We start from the raw sequence: 14,726 nt of genomic DNA, 5'->3' as shown, positions 1-14,726 counted from the left end.
GTCTCTTGGAGGGGAGAGGGGCTGGAGATTGAGTTCAATCACAAAGGGCCAATGATTTAATCAATCATGCCCACATAATGGAACCTCCATAAAAACCCCTAACCAATAAGGTTCAGAAAGCTTCCAGATTGGTGAACACATTGAAGTGCTGGGAGGGTGGTGTACCTGAAGAGCGCAAGGAAGTTCCTTCCGCACACTACCACCCCCATGCCTTGCTTTATCTCTTCCATTTGGCTGTTCCTGAATTGTATCCTTTGTAATAAACCAGTAATAGTAAGTAAAATGTTTTCTTGAGTTCTGTGAGTCATTATAGTGAATTACTGAAGCTGGATAAGGTTAAGAGCAGATTAGAGATAATAGAAAAGCCATGAACTTGACAATAGATCAAGAGAAATTATCCAATCTGAAGGACACAGAGAAAAAAGATTGAAAAAGAAAATTAACAGAGCTTTGGGGACTGTGGGACAATATAAAAAAGTCTGACATAAACATAAGTGGATTTCCACAAGATAAGGAAAGAACAGAACAGAAAAAGTATCTGAAGAAATAATGGCAGAAAGGTTCACAAATTTGGTAAAATATATTAATTTCCATATTCAAGGAGGTAAGCAAACCCCAGGCAGAATAAATATAAAGAAAATCACCCCTAGGCACATCATAGTCAAACCACTAAAAAGAAACTCTTGAAGGAAGCCAGAGAAAAACAAGAAAAACCCATTACACACAGGTAAACAGTGATTCAAATGATTTCTCATCAAAAACTATAAAGGCCAAAAGACAGTGGCTGACGCAAAAACACTCAACCTAGAATTCTACATCCAGTGAATATATTTGTCAAGAATCATAATGGCGGGGCTGGCCCGGTGGCGCAAGCAGTTAAGTGCGCGCACTCTGCCGCGGTGGCCCAGGGTTCACCGGTTCGGATCTCAGGCACGCACCGACGCACCGCTTGTTAAGCCATGCTGTGGCGGCGTCCCATATAAAGTAGAGGAAGATGGGCACGGATGTTAGCCCAGGGCCAGTCTCCCTCAGCAAAAAAAACGAGGATTGGCATCGGATGTTAGCTCAGGGCCGGTCTTCCTCACAAAAAAAATATATATATACACATACACAAAAAAGAATCATAGTGAAATAAAGACATTTTTAGATAAAAGAAAACTAAGAGAATTTGTTGCCAGCAGACTTGCAGTACAAGAAACATTAAAGGAAGTTCTCCAGACTGTAGAAAGAAACTCATATCTTCAGGAAAGCATGAAGAGCACTAGAAATGGTATATATGTAGGTAAATGTAAAAGACTATTTTTTCCTCCTAATTTCTTTAAAGTATATATGAAGGCCGGGCCCCATGGCCTAGTGGTTAAGTTCAGCGTGCTCTACTTTGGTGACCCTGGTTCGGTTCCTGGGTGTGGACCTACACCACTTGTCAGCAGCCCTGCTGTGGCGGCGACCCACATCAAAACAGAGGAAGATGGGCACAGATGTTAGCTCAGGGAGAATCCTCCTCAGCAAAAAAAAAAAAAAAAAAAAAAAAATCAGTAAAGTATATATGACTCTTTAAAATAAAAATTATAAAATTATATTATGGGATTCATAACTCAAACAAATATAATACTAACGGCATCTTCAATATAAAGACCAAGGGAAGGGGAGAAATGAGCCCACATGGTTGTATGTTTTATGTGAAGTGCTACAGTATTCTAAGTAGACTGTGAAAAATTAAAGATATATATTGTAATGACTAGAGCAACCACTAAAAAAATAATGCAAAGAAGTACAGTAAAAAGTCAAGAGCTAAATTAAAATGGAATTCTAAAAATTATTTAATTAAGTCAAAAGAAGGCGGGGGCTGGACTGGTGGTGTAGTGGTTATATTTGTGCGCTCTGTTTCGGCAGCCCAGGGTTTGCAGGTTTGGATCCCGGGTGCAGACCTACACACTGCTCATCAAGCCACGCTGTGGCAGCGTTCCACATATAACATAGAGGAAGACTGCCACAGATGTTAGCTCAGGGACAATCTTCCTCAACCAAAAAGAGGAGGATAGGCGGCAGATGTTAGCTCAGGGACAATCTTCCTCACCAAAAAAAAAAAAAAAAAAGGCAGAAAAGAAGAGAGAAACAAAAAACAGAACAAACAGAAAACAACATAATAAAATGTTAGTTCTAAATCCAACCAGGGGCCAGCCCCGTGGCGTAGCGGTTAAGTGCGCATGCTCTACTGCTGGCGGCCTGGGTTTGGATCCTGGGCACGCACCAAGGCACTGCTTGTCAGGCCATGCTGTAGTGGCGTGCCATACAAAGTGGAGGAAGATAGGCACAGATGTTAGCCCAGGGCCAGTCTTCCTCAGCAAAAAGAGGAGGATTGGCATGGATGTTAGCTCAGGGTTGATCTTCCTCACAAAAATAAATAAATAAATAATCCAACCATATTAATAATTACATTAAATGTTAATGGACTAAATACTCCAATTAAAAGGCAGAGAGTGTCAGAATGGATTTTAAAATGCAAGTCTCAATGATATGCTCTCTACAGAAGACATACTTTAACTATAAAGATACAAATGTTCTGTGCAATGGAAGCATAAGGAAGCTGAAGTGGCTATACTAACATCAGATAAAGTAGACTCCAAGACAACAAGTATTACCAGAGATAAAGCAGGACATCTCATAATAACAGGGTCAATTCATCAGGAAGAGGTAACAATCCTAAATATACACACACCTAATACCAAAATCCTTCCAACAGCCCCTGAGGCCTGGTCCAGCTGCAGCCTGCCTTGCCAGCTTCACCCCACACCACTCTCTCCCACCTCTTTGCTTTCTCTTCCACTCAAGTCATCTAGACTTGACTTTTTTTTTCCTAGCACCTCTCCATCCTCAGGGCCTTGGCATCCCCCTTTAATCCTCCCTTGCCTACAACTTTTACCTTTTACCTCAACTCCTTTTCTTCCTTAAGGTCTTGGCCTAAATATCACTTTCTCTAAGAAGTTTCCCTTGATTACCCCCCAGACAAGGAGGCTGAGATGTACACGGTGTGCTCCCTTCACCTCCTGGCCTTCTCAGTACTTCAATTACTAACTCATGTCTGTTTCTTCTGCTGGATGACACTCCTGGAAGGCAGGGTCATACATCTTTCCTTGACTGCTCTAACCTCAATGCCTAAGTAGTATACACATAATAAAAAAAAATTAATAAAGTCTGGATTGACTGAGGTTCTGAAACTCATATTTTGGGTTTTACCCATATAGAACTCCCATAATCTGTAGCAACCGCCCTTCTGAATGGGCTGAACTCAGTAGGATACAATCAGGAAGCAATTTTTCCCCTCTACTGCCCTCACTTCTCCTACACTGTCAGTTGGCTCTCCCCCTTTCCTGAGATGCACCTCAGGAAGACTCCATAGTCTTTCAGTCACTTTGAGACACTGGAGCACAGTCTCATTTCAGGTAATAAATTGCCCAGTCCTGTTGAAATCATAACCTCTTTCCTGCTTTTTACTCCTCCTCTGATCTCAAGGCTGTTTCTGGCAACTCTAGAGCTGAAGTAGGGGGAGAGTCAATGAGATGACAAGGGGCCAAGTACAAAGGCTTAACTGAGCTTTTGGCTCAGGTTTTTGGCTTCGTCCTAATGCCTTCTCTTTTGGGGGAGGGTCTTTTGTTTTAGTGGGTCCTTCAGGTACCTCCATTCCACTGCACAGCACCCTAATGCAGGCCAGTGTTCTCTCCTGCTGCTACATCTCCAGCCTCTCTGTTGGGATTCTTCCTTTCTGCCTAAGTGAGGTCCCTTTCCATGGTTCAGCTATCCTCTATCCAGTCTACTTACCCACCAACTGGTGGAAGTTTGGCTACTGCAACTGCTGGTCTCCCATGCTCACCCAGCCATCAAGGACTGCTCTAGGCGGGAGGCAGATGGCAGTCTCTCTGACCTCTAAATTCCAAGTAACATGCCAGTTTCTCTTCATGCCACCTTGGTGGCAGCTTGGGTGGGCTGACATGTTTCTACTCTTCAGCAGGCTGGGACATAGGCTCCCATCTCTCCTACTTGCAAGCACCACAATTCTCTCTCTGAGGTTCACCTGAAGAGCCTCTTACTTGGCTTGAGGCTGGGAAGGAGGGAAAAGCCATAGCATTCTACTCCTGTGACTGCCGTTTTAAAGCATCTTTTCCACTGACACCCCCACCACTACCCCATTGTCTTCTCTTAGATAGGCCTGAGGTGGGTAACAGAGTTGAAGGTCCAAGGACCATTTTGGCCATCTCCTAGGAAACCCTGCTTTAGACTGTGGGGGAACTTGCCATTCTGTTTTTTACTCTGAGGCTTTAGAAGAAATTCCCAGATACAGATGAAGTCATGCTTCATATCCAGTTACACCTGTCAACCCCATCCCCTGCTCTAGCTTAATGTCAAGAATTTGAAGATGAAGAACATTCAGGAGATATCTAGGAGATAATAAATGTCCTAAAACTCTGCTTCTCACACTGGAGAGTCTGGATAGACAAACACTAGAAGTCACAGCATGCCTATCTTGAACATCAATTTTTATGTAGAAACACATGGGTATGTTATGGGATAAAATGCAAAATTTCAAGGGGGGAAAAAATAGGACCTTTCAAATAAATTATTGAGCTCACTGTCAGCTACTTCATCTATAGACTCCAGGGGTGGTACATGGAAAAGTTTAAGAACCTTTTTTTTTCTTTTTTTTTTTTGGTGAGGAAGATTGGCTCTGAGCTAACATCTGTGCCCATCTTCCTCCATTTTATATGTGGGATGCCTCCATGCATGGCCTGATGAGCAGTGTGTAGGTCTGTGCCCAGGATTCGAACCTGTGAACCCTGGGCCACCGAAGCAGAGCACACGAACTTAACCACTACGCCATCGGGCCAGCCCCTCAAGAACTTTTTGAGGGAACTACTTTGTGGGCTAGTTGGATCCTACAAAAACTGGGGTTACCCTTTCGGAAGTCCTCAGGAATGCCGTTGAGGCAAATGGAGAAACACGGTAGAGAAATTAGGTCACCCTGGCTGTTCCACAAACCAGCTGAGAGAAGTTTAATAAGCCTCCCTTTCAATACTAAGAAGAGAGAGGGGGAATCCAGCAGGACTCCGGTTACTCTGAAAAAAGCAGGTGTGGATCTCAAGCTTAGGGGCCCAATACCAGCAGAGGTTGTGTTTGAGAATGGTTTTTTGGTGTGTGTTTGTTCTTTTGAAGACTACCTGAGCTATGTTCGCTATTTCTGTCTGCCCTGTAGGCTGAGCTGCCTGTAGCTTCCAGCAAAACAACCCTGAAAATAAAAGCACTAGGAGCAAGGAAGGGGAGAGCTGTGAAAGATGGCTCCTCACTCCACCACAGGCCTCAGAAGACCCAGTGGATGGAGTATATTTGAAGGAGAAAAGGGAACCAAGCAGAATCAAAGGTGGCTGGCTGGGGCCTGATGAGAAACCTTAGGAGCCTAACAGTTGGAAGACCTTATGGTTCCCTAAGACAAAACAAAACAAAACAGCCTCCAACAGTGATTTAAGACCGCTATTGAACAATATGACTGCACTGGTAGAGAACACCTCATCTCTAAATTTAACTTCCGATTTCCCCAAGAACTCATAGTTTTATGATGTACCTGCTTTTCTTTCCAATGCTATTCAGAAATGTGGACCAAGCTGCATCTGCCATTTCAGCATGGTGCTTACCTTTCTTAAGAATCTTCTTCACTTTCACATAGTTCCCTTGTCTGACATACTCATGAAGCTGAGCTTCCAAGGAGTCATTTCTTAAGGAACCAAGCTGAACTGGACAGGGGACTGGAAGATGAATAGCCCGAGACATCCTGTTTCAAAAGAGAGCAACATGCTTATTCCAACTGAATCAGAAATGCAAGGAAGCAACTTACATTCTTTCACATTTCTTTCACTTCTTGTCTCCTTTCATTTTATTATTTTTTTTATTTTTTTTTGTGAAGCAGATCGGCCCTGAGCTAACATCTGCCAATCCTCCTATTTTTTTGCTGAGGAAGACTGGTCCTGGGATAACATCCATGCCCATCTTCCTCCACTTTATATGGGACACCGCCAGAGCATGGCTTGACAAGTGGTGTGTCAGTGCACACCTGGGATCCGAACCAGCGAACCCCGGGCCACCGCAGTGGAGCGCGCGCACTTAACCACTTGCACCACCAGGCCAGCCCTTGTCTACTTTCATTTATAATGAACAGGATTAGAGGAATAATTACATACTGAAATTCTATAAGATTAATGTTTATGCTCAATGTTACTGTTGAAATTGAACTGAATATATTTATCACTAATGCCCAGGATTGAAAAAGTGATGACTAGTAAATAAAATTAGAAATACACATGTTTGTTGTACCGTTAAGCTTTTTAGGAGAGTATTAACTTTGAAAGGCTGGTACACAAATGCAGTCATTATGTAAGAATGTAGATAGTATAATATAGTGGGTTGGGTTCACAGTTCAGGCTCTGAAGTTCTGGTCCTGGCTCTGTCACTTCCCTGTGTAACCTTGGAGAAATTATTTAACCTTGATAGGCCTCAATTTCTTTCTCTGTAAATGGGGATAATAATAACCAGAGGGTTGCTGAGAGGTTGAAATGAGCTAATATGTGTAAAGTGCTTAGAACTGTGCCTGGCACCAAGGGAGCTCTCTGTAGTTGTTAGCTGTTACTGTGCATGATAAGGACCATGCAGAGAAATTCTAACTTTCCACATGTGGCATCCACACTTGACCAGCATACAATCAAGTGTTTGTGGTATACCTACCATATGTCTCAAATGTGACAAGTGCTGTGTAAGATACCTAAAATTGGATCGCTGCCATCACAATGCTCAGTCTAGGAGGGCAGACAAGTGGCACCATGTTGGTGCTCCACAGACAGCAGAAAAGAAAAGGAAGCCACATCCATCTGAATCAACAAGTACGCACATCAAGGGCATAACTAAATGCTACGTGGAAAGACACAGAAGGTGTAATATGAGGTAAAGTAAAAGAAAAAGCCATGAAGGCTGACACATTTGGTGGGTCTTCATCAGCCAGGAGGCTTTTAGGCTACTGAGAAGTAACACTTTTTTTGTGTGTGTGTGAGGAAGATTAGCCCTGGGCTAACATCCATGCCCATCTTCCTCTATTTTATATGTGAGACAGCATGGCTTGATAAGCGGTGTCTAGGTCCACACCTGGGATCCAAACCTGTGAACCCCGGGCCACTGAAGCAGAGTGCGTGAACTTAACCACTATGCCACCAGGCCGACCCTGAAGTAACGTTTTCTTTTCTTTTCTTTTGAGGAAGATTGGCCCTGCACTAACATCTGTTGCCAATCCTCCTCTTTTTCTTTTCTCTCCCCAAAGCCCCAGTACATAGTTGTGTATCCTAGCTATAGAGCTGTAGCTCTTCTATGTGGGACTCCGCCTCAGCACGGCTTGATGAGCGGTGTGTAGGTCCACGCCCAGGATCTGAACCGGAGAACCCGGGGCCACCGAAGGGGAACGTGAGAACTTAACTTGCTACGCCACCAGGCCGGCCCCAAAGAAGTAACACTTTTTTAATTTATCTACTGACAAAACGTGGAAAGTGCTAATACTTTGAGTGTTTTAACTTTATTTCCTTTGGTATTTGTTAATATCCACAGCAGTGACTACAAACAGCACCCTAGTAATCCAATAATATCACAATGTTCTTAAGCAAACAAAAGTGACAGATATCGTTCAGTTTAAATATGAACTGAAGCTTTTATAGCAAGCTGTCATTCCTCCCCCCCCCCCCCCACTCTGCCTCCCTTCTACTTCCAGGTATAAAAAGACTGGCATATTTCCATTAAAATTTGGATGGCTAATTGGGACTGAACTGTATCCCCTTCCCCTAAATGTTGAAGCCCTAACCCCCAGTACCTCAGAATGCAACTGTGTTTGGAGATAAGCTCTTTAAAGAGGTGATTAACTTAAAATAAGGCTGTCAGAATGGGGCCATAATCCAATATGACTGATGTCCTTATAGAAAGAGGAAGAGACATCAGGGACAAGTGAAGAGGCAGCAAGAGGGCAGCCATCTGCAAGCCAAAGAGAAAGGCCTCAGAAGAACCTAACCCTGCCGGCACCTTGATCTTGGACTTTCAGCCTCCAGAACTGTGAGAAAATAAATTCCTGTAGTTTAAGCCACTCATTCTGGAGCATTTTGTTAACGGCAGCCCTAGCAAACTAATACACTAATAATAGCAAGTTATATCATATGAATATGCATATGGTTTTATTTAGCTTAGTTTAACAAAGGCATGGGACAAGTTTTAATAATTACAAAAAAGAAAGTGGAAAATATTCTTAAAAGGGGAGTCTATAGTTACTATCTCCACTTCATTCATCCATTCAGCTGGACTGCACCTGCACTGAGGGCCTGCTAGTTATTCTTCCCCACACCTCTGACATTGGGCTGCTGGCAAAAGTCCCCAATATCTTCTTACACCTGGACAAATCCAATGTGCATTTTCAGGCTCTGTCATACTGAAATGTTCGCCTGTATGTGACACTGCTGTTCTTTATTTACGTTATTGTGGTAAAATATATATAACATAAAATTTACCATTTTAAATATTTTTAAATGTTCAGTTCAGTGGCACTGAGTATATTCACACCGTTGTGCAACTATCACCTACCATCTATTTCCAAAACCTTTTCCCTCTTCCCAAATTGAAACTCCATACCCACTAAACACTAACTCCCCGTTTTCTCCCTCTACCCAGACCCTGGCAATCACCTTTCTACTTTCTGTCTCTACGAATTAGACTACCCTAGGTACCTCATATAAGTGGAAACATACAGTATTTGTCCTTTTGTGACTGGCTTATTTCACTATCCCCTCAAGGTTCATCCATGTTGTAGTATATGTCAGAATTTCCTTCCTTTTTAATAAAGTCTGAATAATATTCCATTGTATTGAATATATATACACACACACATATATTCCATTTTGTTTATCCATTCATACACTGATGGACGCTTGGGTTGATTCCACCTTTGGCTATTGTGAATAATGCTGCTATGAACAACATGGATGTACAAATATCTCTTCAAACCCCTGTTTTCAGTTCTTTGGGGTATATATCCAGGAGTAGGATTGCTAGATGGTACAATAATTCTATGTTTAATTTTTTGAGGAACTGCCATACTGTTTCCTGTAGTAGCTGTACCATTTTTACATTCCCATCAGCAGTGCACAAGGGTTCCAAGTTTTTCAGACCCTCACCAACACTTGTTATTTCCTGTTTTTTTGATAATAGCCATCTTAATGGTTTTCAATCTCTTCAAAAGTATTTTTATTTAATTGTATTTACATAAATACATGACTACATTCTTGACATAAAATGTTCAAATAATACAGATAAATAAAACCCCCCAGGCCCACTTGAGTTTCATAGGACTTTTTTTTCCTTCAAGTTCCAGAGCACACACATCCCTGAGGATTTAAGTATGCCTTGTGTTCACTATTTACATACTAACATCCACTCCCTGGGTATTTGTAAGTCTTACTTCCTTTATTCTTTTCCAGTCACCCTCAGAGCTTATTCTGTGTTAAGAAACTAGCTTCTGGGGAGTACTGGGCCTTAAAACATTAGCCAAGGTTCTCACCACCGCAGCACTTTTGTAACAAGCTAGCTCCTGTAGTTACCTGACCCAGTAGTTCTGCCTGGGAGTTCTGGCTCCAGGCACATTTCACTATTTTAAGATTCAGCACAGTTTTCCGTCTATATAACACCAGCATCCCACAACTAGAATAAAAACTAAACCATTAAATTCATCTGCATGGACAAAATACAACTCTTAAAAAAGAAAGATTAGGAGTTTAACTTCCTGCCCCTTATCACACAAGTCTCAAAATTAAAAGGTTGGATAGCCTCACAAACAGAATAAAGTATCATTTAAACTGACCCCACCAGGACACCTTGAAACAGCAGCTGAAACATTCCTTGAAAAAAACCCAAAAGCACATTCAACTGCCAGAATAACACAGTATTTACCAGGAAAACATGGCATTTCTGTAGACACAACAAAAACGTAAAAAAAATACCTTGTTTAATAAACATGTTCGAAAAAACCACACTGAAAAAATAAACACGTGAAAAGCAGGATTTAAAATGACATTCTTATCTTCAAGACCAAGCTTATCAGGGGAAAGCGCGAACGCAGTCCCCCACTACCACAAATTATGCAGTCGAGTTTCCCACATTTGGGGAAATCGCAGGGGTCAGCACATCCGGAGTGCAATGGATGAGCCTCGCCCTGGGAAAACCACCTTCGTGATCATGGTATCTCCCCTGCCAGGTAAGTATGAGTTGTTACTCTTGCCTGGGACCTCACCATCGTCTTCAACACACTATAAAGTCATGGTCAATTATAGTCCGCGTTCTTCAGGTCTTCGGTTCGAAACTAAAGGGTTATTTATATGACAGAGATCAGCGCACATCTTTCTGGATATTCAGTGGAAATTCTTCCCCACAAAGAATGCACTCAAACCGGCAGTCACCGCGTCCTTCATCTACATATCCCCGCCTCTTGTCATCACTCGTCGTCACTCTTGACGTCACTCTGCTTCTCGGAGAAGCGGGTAAATTCGCTCTAGCTAGGCCTCTCGACGATGCAAAAGATGATCATCGACAGGGGTAGCCGGAAATATTTTAAAATTCCTTGCCTTTCCGGGCATAAGAAAACGTCCTCGCGTGTACTTGTTACCACGAGTCTGCATTCTGAGCTGCAGGGTAGGGTAGTTTGGCTGGCGGTGGGCTGCGCCCGCAGAGGGGAAGGCAGCACAGTGGTTACCCGGTCTGAATCGATGCTCCACTCTGGCACTAGGTCATACCCTCAGTCTCTCTGTCTCCATTTCCCCAAATTGTAAAGTGGGAATAACACTGCTTGCCTACCTCACAAGGTTTCTGTGAGAGCTGAATAAGAGAAAGTGGGTAAAATACAGCCTTGAGCCCCTCCACCCTCACCCAGGCCATTCCACTCCTGGACAGGTGCGCCCTGTAGTGGGGGACCTAAAGCCAGTTTTGCCAAGATTCAAGTCTCTGCAGTTCTCGGGGCAAAGGGAACCAGCATCTGGCCTGATTTGGTAACAAACTGAGTGCTCCTCCCTTCTTTTTGGACAACAAAAATAGATGACAATTTGTGTTTTCCGTTCTGGCTCTGATGGCTAGGCGCTCCGGGCAAAACAATTCCGTTTGCAGCAACTATAATATCAAAGGCTTTGGTGATGCAGAGGGAAAACTTGACCTCTGCCCTGTTAGGGTCTCTGGCTGGGCCTGAGAATTAAATTGGCACAGACAGTTTAACAGGATAAAAGCATACAAATTTATTTAACGTAAGTGTACCTGACACAGGAGGCCTCATAAGGAAATGAAGACCCAAAGAAGTGGCAAAACCTAAATGCTTTTATATTAGGTTGAGGCAACTGCGGAAAAGTAACTGACATACATGAGGAGGCTAAAAGTAGATAAGAATTATTTTAACAAGGTCTGTTTGTACAGAATTCTCTCAGCTTTGACTTCCCTTCTCTGGGAATGTTTCTTTTCCCCTGGTAGAAGGAAGAAATCTTTCACATGGGAATTTTATCTCCTGCTTTCAGGAAAAAAAAGGGAGGTCAGAACGCTCTTCTAATATCTGCTGTTTTTCAAGTGGTTTTACCTCAAAATAATCCTTATGCCAAAGTGGCATACTTTGGGGTGGCATATACTACAACCCTTCAGTGGTATTTCCCTCTTAGTCCACATAATTTTTTAAAAAGCTTTGCTTTTTTTTTTTGGAGGGTATTTTTAATTATTACAATAGTGATAAATTTCCCTTGCAGATAATTAGGAAAAGACAGAAAAGTACTTTTTTTTGCTGAGGAATGAAATTGAATATATACTGAGGAATGAAATTGAATATATACTATGATTAAAACTATTTCTAAAAAGGCAAAGTTTAAGAGACTTAAAGGAAATACGCCAAAATGCAAACTAACGTAATTATGTTAATGTCAATACAGAACTATGGACTAATATATTTCCCCTAAATATTCTATAACATGATTATAATATTACTTATAATGAAAAAAACTTTAACCCTATTCTATATATCTAGTGCCAAAAAATGTTCATACGTTTTGACCTAGAAATTTGTTTTAATTTACCTATACGAAATAATTCTAGAGAAAGACAATGCCCTATGCACAATGGTGTTCATCATAGATTTATTTACAATTACAGAAAACCAAAATCACCCCTAATTCCTAGATATCAAAGCAATAGGGAAATGAAGTATTAAGCAAACATAATAGTAATGTAACAACAATCAACAACAAGAAAAACATTTTTACTATATAGAGGGAAAAAGGATATGAAATGGTATGTATATCATGATGGCAATTTGTAAAAATGTGTATCCTTAAGGAAAATTACTAGAAGGAAATGCAGTAAAATGATATAAACGTTACTGGTTGTGAGATACAGGTTACAGACTTTCAATAATATCCTTAGACTGTTTTTCCTTCACATTAAGGAGAACAAATCCTGGTTGAACCACCACAAGAAGTATTTAGCATAGTATTTAAAAAGTTTTGAACATAGGCCTCAGGTAGACTTAGGTTCAAATTGTCATTTTACCATATTTTAGCTGAATTTACCCTCTAAGAACAATGATGATTATTAGAAATAATTATAGTGAATATATATATTCATACACACACACACAATAAAACAACTACAATGATCAACTAACTCAAAGGTCCCAAAAAAGCCAAGATGGAGGAGCACAGCCCCTCTCTCAGCACAGTAAATATTTGGAGAGTTCCCCAACACCTGAGGAAGGGCGGCACTGGCACATCTACCAATCTCTCTCAGATCATGGCTGCCCCTGCCAACTCAGATATTCTATTCCTACAGACACACCCCTCAGTCCATGAGTCTCATCCCCACCTCTGAATTTCCACCCATTCCTTAGCCTCATGGAGGTCAAGGAAGGGTTGATGCTCAGAAATATAATGAAGGTGGCAGGTATACTCAGTAACTTTTAAAAGCCAACTTTTATATAAGTTCACAAAGCAGGTGTGACTGTCAAGAATTCCATGGCACCAACACAACTGAATCTAAACGTCCACTACTAGGAAAGCATGAGTAACTCTATGGAGTTTGTACAAACACCCCGGGTTGCAGGGAACTGAACCCGTTCACTTCTGACATACACTGGCCCTGGCCCTGCATTTCCCATCTACTGGGGCATATCAACCGCAATATAGGCTACAGTCACTCTATTTAGACATTTGCTAGATACCCTCACCCACAAAATGTAACCCAGCCCACCTCAGTTATACAATATCACTTCATTATTGAACTACTTTCCTAATTTCATTCTAGATTTGATTTCACAGGAGGAAGGTAACACTTTGGCTGTTTCCATGGTATCCATGAATGCCAGGCTGACCACAGCTCTGAGACCCTCTAGGACTACTGGTGTCCCCCACAGACTGGATTTTACAGGTACTCAAAGGCTCTTTCTGCTATGCTGAGGGAACTCTATTTCTGATGATCACATCGTCTACTCCAGTATTTCCAGCATTTGCAAAGTATCCCTGAGTTTCTATGAGTGCTGTTAATGATGAAAAAACACTTGTTCTCAAGTCATAATTTATATGTTTACATACTGTTCACTTACTTACAGCCACTTAAACTTTTAAGGTGCCAGCCAACTAGCCTAGGCACTGGAGATACTAAGAATAATAACACAGAGATAGATTCTGCCTTCAATAAAAATCACAATCTGTAGGGGAAACAGAGCTGCCAGAACCTTAGGAAGAGTGGTGAGTACTAACAAAACCGGTAAGGACTATGTTTAGTCAGGACCACATTATGACTCTGAAGGGTCCTAAATACTTTTGCCTTCATGGACCCCCTACCTGCATGAAAAAATATATCAAAATTATATGACTGGGGCCGGCTCCGTGGCTTAGCAGTCAAGTGCCCGCGCTCCGCTGCTGGCAGCCCGGCTTCGGATCCCCGGCGCACACCGACGCACCGCTTCTCCGGCCATGCTGAGGCCGCGTCCCACATACAGCAACTAAAAGGATGTGCAGCTATGACATACAACTATCTACTGGGGCTTGGCGGGAAAGAAAACAAATAAATAAAATCTTTAAAAAAAAATTATATGGGGGCCAGCCCGGTGGCGCAAGCGGTTAAGTGCGCGCGCTCCGCTGCGGCGGCCCGGGGTTCGCTGGTTCGGATCCCGGGCGCGCACCGACGCACTGCTTGGCAAGCCATGCTGTGGCGGCGTCCCATATAAAGTGGAGGAAGATGGGCACAGATGTTAGCCCAGGGCCGTCTTCCTCAGCAAAAAAAGAGGAGGATTGGCGGATGTTAGCACAGGGCTGATCTCCTCACACACACACAAAAAAATTATATGACCCCACTGATAAAACATGACTATTATATATGACAACATTTTCCTACACCTAATACATCATCTTTTTTCTTCTGATTTGAGAAGAATCACACAGAATCACTGTGCCTACAGTGCCTAAAGTTTAAGTCCATCCTGGATTCAGTGGCAGTTTGGGTGGATCCCAGGCAGCTGCACGAGAGGGAGCTGAATGAATGCATTTTCCAGGTTGATGAAGAAAGGCAGGGCATTCCAAAAAGAGCAAGCACCGGAGTTTATAAAAGTAACACAACAACGTCTTCTGGAAACTTTTTCAAAA

General features: G+C 42.2%; 1 protein-coding gene and 1 non-coding gene across 8 annotated transcripts in view; both read right to left on the bottom strand.

Moving 5' to 3' along the window:
* Window positions 1-14,726, bottom strand: part of TEX14 (testis expressed 14, intercellular bridge forming factor) — a 129,282-nt gene that overhangs the window by 87,172 nt on the left and 27,384 nt on the right. For all 7 annotated transcript variants that reach the window (XM_058560561.1, XM_058560563.1, XM_058560556.1 and 4 more), the window contains exon 2: window positions 5,685-5,821. In XM_058560561.1, coding sequence (XP_058416544.1) covers window positions 5,685-5,820 — 136 coding nt within the window. In that variant the 5' untranslated portion in view covers window position 5,821. The remainder of the gene's footprint in view (window positions 1-5,684; window positions 5,822-14,726) is intronic.
* On the bottom strand, window positions 10,163-10,326 carry LOC131418014 (U1 spliceosomal RNA). Its single transcript, XR_009222811.1, has one exon. It is a non-coding gene; the product is annotated as a U1 spliceosomal RNA (small nuclear RNA).

This window comes from Diceros bicornis, chromosome 18, assembly GCF_020826845.1.
Source record: "Diceros bicornis minor isolate mBicDic1 chromosome 18, mDicBic1.mat.cur, whole genome shotgun sequence".
NCBI classification, from domain to species: Eukaryota; Metazoa; Chordata; class Mammalia; order Perissodactyla; family Rhinocerotidae; genus Diceros; species Diceros bicornis.
The sequence above is the reverse complement of the archived record's forward strand: the minus strand, read 5'-3'. Positions and strand labels throughout refer to the sequence as shown.